Source organism: Rhinatrema bivittatum, chromosome 5 (genome assembly GCF_901001135.1).
Source record: "Rhinatrema bivittatum chromosome 5, aRhiBiv1.1, whole genome shotgun sequence".
NCBI classification, from domain to species: domain Eukaryota; kingdom Metazoa; phylum Chordata; class Amphibia; order Gymnophiona; family Rhinatrematidae; genus Rhinatrema; species Rhinatrema bivittatum.
Window position 1 is genome coordinate 356,832,711 of NC_042619.1, and position 13,741 is coordinate 356,846,451.

General features: G+C 40.5%; 1 protein-coding gene across 3 annotated transcripts in view; it reads left to right on the forward strand.

Annotated features, from left to right (window-relative positions):
- Positions 1-13,741, forward strand: part of ANKRD10 (ankyrin repeat domain 10) — a 110,092-nt gene that overhangs the window by 77,181 nt on the left and 19,170 nt on the right. For all 3 annotated transcript variants that reach the window (XM_029604698.1, XM_029604697.1, XM_029604699.1), the window contains exon 4: positions 13,122-13,357. In XM_029604698.1, the coding sequence (XP_029460558.1) occupies positions 13,122-13,357 (236 nt within the window). The remainder of the gene's footprint in view (positions 1-13,121; positions 13,358-13,741) is intronic.

Below are 13,741 nucleotides of genomic sequence, written 5' to 3' on the forward strand. Positions count from 1 at the left end.
GAGTCGTTAAGATAGTTTGGGGAAAGAAACTGGAACATAAAGTTTAGTAAAAGTAATCTGTATTTGAGCTCTGTAATACAGTCTGAGATTTCTAGTTCTCTCATAGGTTTTTAAACATATGGCTGTTTTAAAACTTTGGTTCCAAGTCAAAAGAATGAATGAAACATGAATTAGAAACTATTTTTGCCCTCCTCAAATAGAGGAAGACATCCCATTACACAGCAATTGAATCTTGGTTATGTGATCCTATTCATGAGTGAGAGTAAGCCAAAGTACAGAATGTGACTTCCCCAAAACTCTTACATCTAGACTGCATGACAGGTGATCTATTTGGTAGACAGTTATTTTAAAAGTCAGATTCTTATCCTTTAAAATTTTTAAGATTCATAATAATTTACACATACAATTAAATGTAGGTGTTTGGGTCTAGACTAATATATTTTAGGAATTATGAAGGGTATCCAGCTGATGATATTGCTCTGTGAACATTAATGTGCCTGCCAGCATCCACTCAGATGGGGCAGGGGAAGAGAAGTGTTAAAAGTAATTTCAGATTTTTTTTGTAATACTACTACAAATATAATTTGTTTTCTTCAAGACTCATGCTTCTCTGGTAAGTGCTAATAAGTGCTGTCTGAAATTCCATGGTTTGATCAGGAACCCTTTAAATTCTTCATGCTGTTAAAAGGATTCTGGTAGATTGCCTTCTGGATCTCTCCAGCATATTCCTCAGCAAGATACGTTCAATGTCAGTCTACAGTAGGATCAAGAACCATAGCTAAGTTGGCCAAACTGTGGCGACATGCTCCTAGCCCAGATGGAAATGGCTATGGAAAAAGGAAGTAGGTCAGACTTGCGGCAGTAGAAACACGGAATCTAAGAACATAAGAAATTGCCATACTGGGTCAGACCAAGGGTCCATCAAGCCCAGCATCCTGTTTCCAACAGAGGCCAAACCAGGCCACAAGAACCTGGCAATTATCCAAACATTAAGAAGATTCCATGCTACTGATGCAATTAATAGCAGTGGCTATTCCCTAAGTAAACTTGATTAATAGCAGTTAATGGACTTCTCCTCCAAGAACTTATCCAACCCTTTTTTTAACAAAGCTACACTAACGTTACTAACCACATCATCTGGCAACAAATTCCAGAGCTTTATTGTGCGTTGAGTGAAAAAGAATTTTCTCCGATTAGTCTTAAATGTGCTACTTGCTAATTTCATGGAATGCCCCCTAATCCTTCTATTATTCGAAAGTGTAAATAACTGAGTCACATCTACTCGTTCAAGACCTCTCATGATCTTAAAGACCTCTATCATATCTCCCCTCAGCCGTTTCTTCTCCAAGCTGAACAGCCCTAACCTCTTCAGCCTTTCCTCATAGGGGAGCTGTTCCATCCCCTTTATCATTTTGGTGGTTGTTCTCTGTACCTTCTCCATCGCAACTATATCTTTTTTGAGATGTGGCGACCAGAATTGTACACAGTATTCAAGGTGCGGTCTCACCATGGAGCGATTATAGACGCATTATGACATTTTCCGATTTAGTAACCATTCCCTTCCTAATAATTCCTAACATTCTGTTTGCTTTTTTGACTTCTGCAGCACACTGAGCCGACTATTTTAAAGTATTATCCACTATGATGCCTAGATCTTTTTCCTGGGTGGTAGCTCCTAATATAGAACCTAACATTGTGTAACTACAGCAAGGGTTATTTTTCCCTATATGCAACACCTTGCACTTGTCCACATTAAATTTCATCTGCCATTTGGATGCCCAATCTTCATCTTCCAGTCTTGCAAGGTCCTCCTGTAATGTATCACGGTCTGCATGTGATTTAACTACTCTGAATAATTTTGTATCATCCGCAAATTTGATAACGTCACACGTCGTATTCCTTTCCAGATCATTTATTGAAAAGCACCGGTCCAAGTAAAGATCCCTGAGGCACTCCACTGTTTACCCTTTTCCGCTGAGAAAATTGACCATTTAATCCTACTCTCTGTTTCCTGTCTTTTAACCAGTTTGTAATCCACGAAAGGACATTGCCTCCTATCCCATGACTTTTTAGTTTTCATAGAAGCCTCTCATGAGGGACTTTGTCAAACGCCTTCTGAAAATCCAAATACACTATATCTACTGGTTCACCTTTATCCACATGTTTATTAACCCTTTCAAAAAAATGAAGCAGATTTGTTAGGCAAGACTTCCCTTGGGTAAATCCATGTTGACTGTGTTCCATTAAATCATGTCTTTTTATATGCTCTATGATTTTGATCTTGAAAATAGTTTCCACTATTTTTCCGGGCACTGAAGTTAGGCTCACTGGTCTATAGTTACCCGGATCGCCCCTGGAGCCTTTTTTAAATATTGGGGTTACATTGGCCACCCTCCAGTCTTCAGGTACAATGGATGATTTTAATGATAGGTTATAAATTTTAACTAATAGATCAGAAATTTCATTTTTTAGTTCCTTCAGTACCCTAGGATGCATACCATCTGGTCCAGGTGATTTGCTACTCTTTAGTTTTTCAATCTGGCCTACTACATCTTCCAGGTTCACAGTGATTTCGTTCAGTTCGTCTGACTCATCACCCCTGAAAACCATCTCCGGAACTGGTATCTCCCCAACATCCTCATTAGTAAACACGGAAGCAAAGAATTCATTTAGTTTTTCTGCAATGGCCTTATCTTCCCTAAGAGCCCCTTTAACCCCTCTGTCATCTATTGGTCCAACTGACTCCCTCACAGGTTTCTTGCTTTGGATATATTTTCAAAAGTTTTTATTATGAGTTTTTGCCTCTATGGCCAACTTCATTTCAAATTCTCTCTTCGCCTGTCTTATCAATGTTTTACACTTAACTTGACAATGCTTATGTTTTATCCTATTTTCTTCAGATGAATCCTTCTTCCAATTTTTGAAGGATGTTTTTTTTGGCTAAAATAGCCTCTTTCACCTCACCTTTTAACCATGATGGTAATCGTTTTGTCTTCCTTCCACCTTTCTTAATGCGTGGAATACATATGGACTGCGCCTCTAGGATTGTATTTTTAAACAATGTCCAAGCCTGTTGAACACGTTTCTTTGCAGCTGCACCTTTGTTTTTTTTCTAACTATTTTCCTCATTTTATCAAAGATTCCCTTTTGAAAGTTTAGTGTTAGAGCTGCAGATTTACTTATTGTCCCCGTTCCAGTTATTAGTTTAAATTTGATCATGTTATGATCACTGTTGCCAAGTGGCCTCACCACCGTTACCTCTCTCACCAAATCCTGTATTCCACTAAGAATTAAATCTAAAATAGCTCCCTCTCTTGTTGGTTCCTGAACCAATTGCTCCATGAAGCAATCATTTATTGCATCCAGGAACTTTGTCTCTAGCAAGTCCTGATGTTACATTTACCCAGTCCATATTGGGGTAATTGAAATCTCCCATTATTATTGCACTGCCAAATCGGTTTGCTTCCCTGATTTCTCTTAGCATTTCATCATCTGTCTCACCATTTTGTCCAGGTGGACGGTAGTTTACTCCTATCACTATACTCTTATCCAACACACTTGGGATTTCTACCCATATAGATTCTACTGAGCATTTAGTCTCTTGTATGATCTTTATCCTGTTGGACTCTATACCCTCCCGGACATAACGTGCCACACCCCCGCCAAGTTGATCCTCCCTATCATTGCGATATAATTTGTACATAAGAACATAAGAAAATGCCATACTGGGTCAGACCAAGGGTCCATCAAGCCCAGCATCCTGTTTCCAACAGTGGCCAATCCAGGCCATAAGAACCTGGCAAGTACCCAAAAACTAAGTCTATTCCATGTAACCATTGCTAATGGCAGTGGCTATTCTCTAAGTGAACTTAATAGCAGGTAATGGACTTCTCCTCCAAGAACTTATCCAATCCTTTTTTAAACACAGCTATACTAACTGCACTAACCACATTCTCTGGCAATAAATTCCAGAGTTTAATTGTGCGTTGAGTAAAAAAGAACTTTCTCCGATTAGTTTTAAATGTGCCCCATGCTAACTTCATGGAGTGCCCCCTAGTCTTTCTACTATCCGAAAGAGTAAATAACCGATTCACATCTAACCGTTCTAGACCTCTCATGATTTTAAACACCTCTATCATATCCCCCCTCAGTCGTCTCTTCTCCAAGCTGAAAAGTCCTAACCTCTTTAGTCTTTCCTCATAGGGGAGTTGTTCCATTCCCCTTATCATTTTGGTAGCCCTTCTCTGTACCTTCTCCATCGCAATTATATCTTTTTTGAGATGCGGTGACCAGAATTGTACACAGTATTCAAGGTGCAGTCTCACCATGGAGCGATACAGAGGCATTATGACATTTTCCGTTTTATTCACCATTCCTTTTCTAATAAGTCCCAACATTCTGTTTGCTTTTTTGACTGCCACAGCACACTGCACAGACGATTTCAGTGTGTTATCCACTATGACACCTAGATCTCTTTCTTGGGTTGTAGCACCTAATATGGAACCCAACATTGTGTAATTATAGCATGGGTTATTTTTCCCTATATGCATCACCTTGCACTTATCCACATTAAATTTCATCTGCCATTTGGATGCCCAATTTTCCAGTCTCACAAGGTCTTCCTGCAATTTATCACAATCTGCTTGTGATTTAACTACTCTGAACAATTTTGTGTCATCTGCAAATTTGATTCTCACTCGTCGTATTTCTTTCTAGATCATTTATAAATATATTGAACAGTAAGGGTCCCAATACAGATCCCTGAGGCACTCCACTGTCCACTCCCTTCCACTGAGAAAATTGCCCATTTAATCCTACTCTGTTTTCTGTCTTTTAGCCAGTTTGCAATCCACGAAAGGACATCGCCACCTATCCCATGACTTTTTACTTTTCCTAGAAGCCTCTCATGAGGAACTTTGTCAAATGCCTTCTGAAAATCCAAGTATACTATATCTACCGGTTCACCTTTATCCACATGTTTATTAACTCCTTCAAAAAAGTGAAGCAGATTTGTGAGGCAAGACTTGCCCTGGGTAAAGCCATGCTGACTTTGTTCCATTAAACCATGTCTTTCTATATGTTCTGTGATTTTGATGTTTAGAACACTTTCCACTATTTTTCCTGGCACTGAAGTCAAGCTAATCGGTCTGTAGTTTCCCGGATCGCCCCTGGAGCCATTTTTAAATATTGGGGTTACATTGGCTATCCTCCAGTCTTCAAGTACAATGGATGATTTTAATGATAAGTTACTAATTTTTACTAATAGGTCTGAAATTTCATTTTTTAGTTCCTTCAGAACTCTGGGGTGTATACCATCCGGTCCAGGTGATTTACTACTCTTCAGTTTGTCAATCAGGCCTACCACATCTTCTAGGTTCACCGTGATTTGATTCAGTCCATCTGAATCATTACCCATGAAAACCTTCTCCATTACGGGTACCTCCCCAACATCCTCTTCAGTAAACACCGAAGCAAAGAAATCATTTAATCTTTCCACGATGGCCTTATCTTCTCTAAGTGCCCCTTTAACCCCTCGATCATCTAACGGTCCAACTGACTCCCTCACAGGCTTTCTGCTTCGGATATATTTAAAAAAATTTTACTGTGAGTTTTTGCCTCTACAGGCAAAAAAAGTTGGCTGTAGAGGCAAAAACTCACAGTAAAAACTTTTTAAAATATATCTGAAGCAGAAAGCCTGTGAGGGAGTCAGTTGGACCGTTAGATGATCGAGGGGTTAAAGGGGCACTTAGAGAAGATAAGGCCATCGTGGAAAGATTAAATGATTTCTTTGCTTCGGTGTTTACTGAAGAGGATGTTGGGGAGGTACCCGTAATGGAGAAGGTTTTCATGGGTAATGATTCAGATGGACTGAATCAAATTACGGTGAACCTAGAAGATGTGGTAGGCCTGATTGACAAACTGAAGAGTAGTAAATCACCTGGACCGGATGGTATACACCCCAGAGTTCTGAAGGAACTAAAAAATGAAATTTCAGACCTATTAGTAAAAATTAGTAACTTATCATTAAAATCATCCATTGTACTTGAAGACTGGAGGATAACAAATGTAACCCCAATATTTAAAAAGGGCTCCAGGGGCGATCCGGGAAACTACAGACCGGTTAGCTTGACTTCAGTGCCAGGAAAAATAGTGGAAAGTGTTCTAAACATCAAAATCACAGAACATATAGAAAGACATGGTTTAATGGAACAAAGTCAGCATGGCTTTACCCAGGGCAAGTCTTGCCTCACAAATCTGCTTCACTTTTTTGAAGGAGTTAATAAACATGTGGATAAAGGTGAACCGGTAGATATAGTATACTTGGATTTTCAGAAGGCATTTGACAAAGTTCCTCATGAGAGGCTTCTAGGAAAAGTAAAAAGTCATGGGATAGGTGGCGATGTCCTTTCGTGGATTGCAAACTGGCTAAAAGACAGGAAACAGAGAGTAGGATTAAATGGGCAATTTTCTCAGTGGAAGGGAGTGGACAGTGGAGTGCCTCAGGGATCTGTATTGGGACCCTTACTGTTCCATATATTTATAAATGATCTAGAAAGAAATACAACGAGTGAGATAATCAAATTTGCAGATGACACAAAATTGTTCAGAGTAGTTAAATCACAAGCAGATTGTGATAAATTGCAGGAAGACCTTGTGAGACTGGAAAATTGGGCATCCAAATGGCAGATGAAATTTAATGTGGATAAGTGCAAGGTGATGCATATAGGGAAAAATAACCCATGCTATAATTACACAATGTTGGGTTCCATATTAGGTGCTACAACCCAAGAAAGAGATCTAGGTGTCATAGTGGATAACACATTGAAATCGTCGGTGCAGTGTGCTGCGGCAGTCAAAAAAGCAAACAGAATGTTGGGAATTATTAGAAAAGGAATGGTGAATAAAACGGAAAATGTCATAATGCCTCTGTATCGCTCCATGGTGAGACTGCACCTTGAATACTGTGTACAATTCTGGTCGCCGCATCTCAAAAAGATATAATTGCGATGGAGAAGGTACAGAGAAGGGCTACCAAAATGATAAGGGGAATGGAACAACTCCCCTATGAGGAAAGACTAAAGAGGTTAGGACTTTTCAGCTTGGAGAAGAGACGACTGAGGGGGGATATGATAGAGGTGTTTAAAATCATGAGAGGTCTAGAACAGGTAGATGTGAATCGGTTATTTACTCTTTCGGATAGTAGAAAGACTAGGGGGCACTCCATGAAGTTAGCATGGGGCACATTTAAAACTAATCTGAGAGAGTTCTTTTTTACTCAACGCACAATTAAACTCTGGAATTTGTTGCCAGAGAATGTGGTTAGTGCAGTTAGTATAGCTGTGTTTAAAAAAGGATTGGATAAGTTCTTGGAGGAGAAGTCCATTACCTGCTATTAAGTTCACTTAGAGAATAGCCACTGCCATTAGTAATGGTTCCATGGAATAGACTTAGTTTTTGGGTACTTGCCAGGTTCTTATGGCCTGGATTGGCCACTGTTGGAAACAGAATGCTGGGCTTGATGGACCCTTGGTCTGACCCAGTATGGCATTTTCTTATGTTCTTACAGCCAACTTTTCAAATTCTCTCTTAGCCTGTCTTATCAATGTCTTACATTTAACTTGCCAACATTTATGCTTTATCCTATTTTCTTCTGTTGGGTCCTTCTTCCAATTTTTGAATGAAGATCTTTAGACTAAAATAGCTTCTTTCACCTCCCCTTTTAACCATGCCAGTAATCATTTTGCCTTCTTTCCACCTTTCTTAATGTGTGGAATACATCTAGACTGTGCTTCTAGAATGGTATTTTTTAACAATGACCACGCCTCTTGGACATTGTTTTACTTTTGTAACTGCTCCTTTCAGTTTTTTTCTAACGATTTTTCTCATTTTATCAAAGTTTCCCTTTTGAAAGTTTAGCACAAGAGCCTTGGATTTTGCACACTGTTCCTTTTCCAGTCATTACATCAAATTTGATCATATTATGATCACTATTGCCATGTGGCCCCACCACCGTTACCTCTCTCACCAAGTCCTGTGCTCTATTGAGAATTAGATCTAAAATTGCTCCCCCTCTCGTCGGTTCCTGAACCAATTGCTGCATAAGCTATCATTTATTCCATTCAGGAACGTTATGTCTCTAGCGTGTCCCAATGATACATTTACCCAGTCAATATTGGGCTAATTGAAGTCTCCCATTATTACTGCACTACCAATTTGGTTAGCTTCCCTAATTTCTCTTAGCATTTCACTGTCCATCTCACCATCTTGACCAGGTGGATGGTAGTATACCCCTATCACTATAGTCTTCCCCGACACACAAGGGATTTCTACCCATAAAGATTCAATTTTGTATTTAGTCTCATGCAGGATGTTTATCCTGTTGGACTCTATGCCACCCCGGACATAAAGCGCCACACCTCCTCCCGAGTGCCCCTCTCTGTCATTGCGATATAATTTGTACCCCGGTATAGCACTGTCCCATTGGTTATCCTCTTTCCACCGTGTCTTTGAGATGCCAATTGTCTGTCATCATTCACTGCTATACATTCTAATTCTCCCATCTTACTTCTTAGACTTCTGGCATTAGCATACAGACATTTCAAAGTTTGTTTTTTGTTTGTATTTTCATTCTGCTTTTTAAGTGATAGGGATAAGTTAGAATTTTTTAGCTCAGGTGAGTTTTTAGTTACAGACATTGGACTATTTTTCTAATTATTGGAACCTCACTGTCAGGATGCCCTAATTCTGATGCATCATTAGTATCCTTTGAAGATAACTCTCTCCGAACCATGTGCTGCTGAGCGACTGTCGGCTTTCCCCTTTGTTCTAGTTTAAAAGCTGCTGTATCTCCTTTTTAAAGGTTAGCGCCAGCAGTCTGGTTCCACCCTGGTTAAGGTGGAGCCCATCCCTTCGGAAGAGACTCCCCCCTTCCCCCAAAAGGTTCCCCAGTTCCTAACAAAACTGAATCCCTCTTCCTTGCACCATCGTCTCATCCACGCATTTTTTCATGTAGGAATCCTTGGAAAATCACCTTGATTAAGGTATTAGGCCTTCTTTGGAACCTAACCAAACCTTAAGAATTAATTTCTATTGAGGGTAAATTCAAAAAGCTTCCAAATTGAAAAATTGTCTCGGAGGCATTTTTTATTTTCTTTGAGTTCTTTATTTTGAAGAAATCCATCTCTTGAGCGGACTAGAACTGAAGGGTTTAATTTCCAGTTTATGAAGAAGAAAAATTAGGTTTTAAAAGAATGTGCTATTTGTAGACATTTATTCAGATATCATTCATGTTGATTAGATAGATAACCTTGTCACTCCTACTGATTTCATCTGCTGATGAAAGGAATAGCAGTTATTTGCGGAGGAAGTAGATCCTGTTTTTGTAGGGTTTCTGACCATTTCAAACTTGTGCTGATTCAACCCCTTTTTGTGTCTACCATCGATTTTGAAATTTTTGACCACTAAAACCCATTCTATTTGAGGACAAAAATTTGAATGAAGTAGGGTCTTTTATCGGGAAATAGTGTACAGGAATTTTTGTTTTGAACTCTTGAATAAACTGCAGGCATCCAAGGGCTACTTGAAAATTTTTACCCAGAACTGGGGAAAAATCTTGTCCTTTCCTGTTAGACCAGTGTTTAAAATGAACAAAGGTCTTAGGGTTAGAGAGAGAGAGTACTGAAAGATGGTAAAGATCTTACCTGTTTTGGGTTATTGGCTCTCTGTGAGACCTAATGGATTTGTTCCCTCTCCACACTGCACTTTTCTCTTTGAGGTTTTATTTGTATACTAGATTACAGAAGTATGAATTTTGGGACTCGTATAAACAAGGTGAACAATCCCTGCTTCTAGTTCAACTGAAAAAACATGTGTACATGTGTATGCACTTAATTGAGGACTAGGATCAGTCATTGGATCGAATGGGCAGATTTGCCCAGGTTCTTAATAAAGGCATCCAGGAAGATGCCAATCTTGAGTTTTTTGTTGAAAACACCATACATCTGTCAGTGCAGATTTGTGTTGTTTACAAAGTAAATTGCCTTTTAAATCCTCTGCCTTGGGTTATTGTGGTCTGTGGATGTTTGGCACTTGGGCCCTAGGTATCCTGTAGTTAGTCTTAAAAGACCTATCTAAACCCTTTCTGCAATCTTTCTGTAGCCAGTTCACTTAAGACAGGATGTTAGGATCAGATTCAGATTTCTGCCACCTTTTGGAGGAGAGGGAGTAAGATAGAAACATAGAAATGACTGCTGAAGAAGACCAAACGGCCCATCCAGTCTGCCCAGCAAGCTTTCGCACTTTTTTTTCTCATACTTACCTGTTACTCTTAGCCCTTAGTAACCTTTTGGTTCTATTTCCCTTCCACTCCCGCCATTAATGTAGAGAGCAGTGTTGGAACTGCATCTAAGTGAAATAGCTTAATTAGTTAGGGGTATTAACCGCTGCAATAAGCAAGCCACACCCATGCTTATTTGTTTACCCAGACTATGTAATTCAGTCCTTGGTTGTTGTCTGTATAGATCCCCTTTTCTTCATTCTCCCCTGCCATTGAAGCAGAGAGCTACGCTGGATATGCATTGAAAGTGAAGTATCAGTCTTTCTCCCCTGCTGTTGAAGCAAAGAGCTATGCTGGATATGCATGAAGTATCGGTCTTTCTCCCCTGCCGTTGAAGCAGAGAGCTATGCTTGATATGCATTGAAAGTGAAGTATCAGGCTTATTTGGTTTGGGGTAGTAACTGCTGTAAAGCAAGCTACTCCCTGCTTTTTTGTGAATGCAAATCCTTTTTTCCACATTTCCTCTTGCCGTTGAAGCTTAGAACAATGTTGGAGTCGCATTAATCGTGTGTATGTTTATTGAATAAGGGTATTATCTCCAGGTAGTAGCAGTCATTCCCGCTCTTCATTCACATCCTCTAGACTTTATGGATCCACAGTGTTTATTCCACGCTCCTTTGAAGTCCTTCACAATTCTGGTCTTCACCACTTCCTCCGGAAGGGCATTCCAGGCATCCACCACCCTCTCCGTGAAGAAATACTTCCTAACATTGGTTCTGAGTCTTCCTCCCAAGTTTTAAATTGTGATCCCTGGTTTTGCTGACCTTTTTTTCCAACGGAAAAGATTTGTCGTTATCTTTGGATCATTAAAACCTTTCAAGTATCTGAAAGTCTGTATCATATCACCTCTGCTCCTCCTTCCCTCCAGGGTGTACATATTTAGATTCTTCAGTCTCTCCTCAAAGTCATTCGATGAAGACCATCCACCTTTTTGGTTGCCCTTCTCTGGACTGCCTCCATCCTCTCTCTGTCCCTTCAGAGATATGGTCTTCAGAACTGAGCACAGTACTCCAGGTGAGGCCTCATCAAGGACCTGTACAAGGGGATCATCACTTCCCTTTTCTTACTCGATATTCCTCTCTCTTAGCAGCCCAGCATTCTTCTGGCTTTAGCTATCGCCTTGTCACATTGTTTCGCTGACTTCAGATCGTTAGACACTATCATCCCAAGGTCTCTCTCCTGCTCCGTGCACATCAGCCCTTCACCCCCTATCGAATACAGTTCTTTCGGATTTCCACACCCCATATGCCTGTCTCTACACTTCTTGCCATTGAATCTCAGCTGCCATATCTTCGACCACTCTTCCAACTTCCTTAAATCCCGTCTCATTCTCTCCACTCCTTCCGGCGTGTCCACTCTGCAGATCTTAGTGTCATCCGCAAACAGACAAACCTTACCTTCTATCTCGTCCGCTATGTCGCTTACATAGATATTGGACAGGACCGGTCCCAACACCGATCCTTGCGGCACTCTGCTTAACACCGCTCTCTCTTCAGCGTAAGTTCCATTTATCACACATTGTCATCTGTCTGTCAACCAGTTTGCAATCAAGGCCACCACCTTGGCAATCACTTCTAAGCTTCTCATTTTATTCACCAGCCTCCTGTGAGGGACCTTATCAAAAGCCTTGCTGAAATCAAAGTAGATGACATCGAGCGCTCTTCTTTGATCCAATTCCCTAGTTACCCAGTCGAAAAAGTCAATCAGATTTGTCTGACAGGACAAATATGATCTTAGGATTCAGACTGCATCTTGTTCAATGCAGTCTAAGCTATTTCCTTCCTTGGGCAAACTTTCGTGTACTAAGCAGCATGGTACCTGGAAGAGTAATGGGGTAGAAACCTAACTGGCCAACTGTGTCATCAAGGAGTGTCTCTTAGGGAATGGAAAAATAATTCATGAAATTCCTCAACACTTTTGCTGTCGTCTTCAGGTGAGTTCTACATTAGAAGCTTTGAATAACAACTGAAGCTTGCCAAATGATGCCGCCTCGTTTGTTTGGGAAATGGTGCTTTTTTTTGGGGGGGGGGGGCGAGTGGGAGAAAGAATGGGGAGGGTACTGGTTGTGTTCTGTTTTATTTTCTCCAGTTATTAAATCATTGTTCAGGTTTCTTTCTTGCTGCTATTGAAGAATAAAGAGGAATTGGTATTTAAGAAGGGTCTCTGGTTCTGTAATACTAATAATTTAGTCAACTATGTACGACTAAACTGAAAATGTAAAAGCAAAGTCAAGTCCCCCCCACTTATGATGTCACTGCTTTGAAACATGAATTGTTTGGTAGCAAAATATGAGCAGAAATACTAAGATTCTCGTAGTGTAAAAATGTTTAATGTATATATAACCTTGGACTAAAAGAATGCCATGGACAATTGCCAATTTGATATTAAGGTTTGTTTCTTTGTTGTTAGTTCATAATAATTTGCAGTTAAGCTTTGGTATTAGTTTATGAGAATCATGCCTAAAGGAACCTGTTAGCAGTCAGTGTGTTCTCTGGAGTCTGAAGTATGCATTAAATTGAGATGCTTCAGACATTTAGTGAAGGTGTAAGATATATCAAAAAGCATAAATAGGAAGGTAATCTTTTGTTAAGGAGTGTAGTATATTTACTTTAAATTATATTGTCTTCCAAACTTAGCTTAAGCTTTAGTTATAAAACAAAATTTAATTGACCCCTATCCTTAAGTGAAGACTTAAGTTCTCTCATCACCTTCAGATAGTTAGTCATTGTGAGTAGCTGCCAAGGCTGAAGACTAGATAGTAATTCTGTTTCTTTGTGTCGTGCAGCTTGAGAAATGCCAGTGGCCTGACTGCAGCAGACCTTGCACATACCCAGGGCTTCCAAGATTGCGCTCAGTTTCTCTTCAACCTCCAGAACTGTCGACTGAATGGTTTCTATTACAATGGCACGTTAAATGGGAGCCATCGGAAGAGTCCACCCCATCACTTCGGTGGTGGGACCAATCGCAAGAGATCTTTTCATGAGATGGAGTCTGCTGGAGTAAAGAAAGCTAGAACTGAAGGTATGAAATGCATTAAGCCTGCCTTCACTACATCTGGTAATGTTGGTTGCCGAAGGTAAAGTAAGGCCAGGAGTACTTGAACAGCTCTGAAAAGTAATATAAACCTGATGATGGATGATTAAAATAAATCCTACCTAATAAACGAAGCTTGACCGACGTGCCGCAAATGCGCAGTAGAGAGCAGCTCTACTGCGCATGTGCGGGCGAGCACGTCTGTCTTAGGCAGCGTCAAAAAAAACAAACAAATATGGCGGCAGCAGGCGGCGGCGGCAGTAGCGGCAGCGGGCGGCGGTAGCAGCGGGCGGCGGTAGTGGCAGCGGGCGGCGGCAGTAGCGGCAGCGGTAGCGGGCGGCGGCAGTAGCGGTAGCGGGCGGCGGCAGTAGC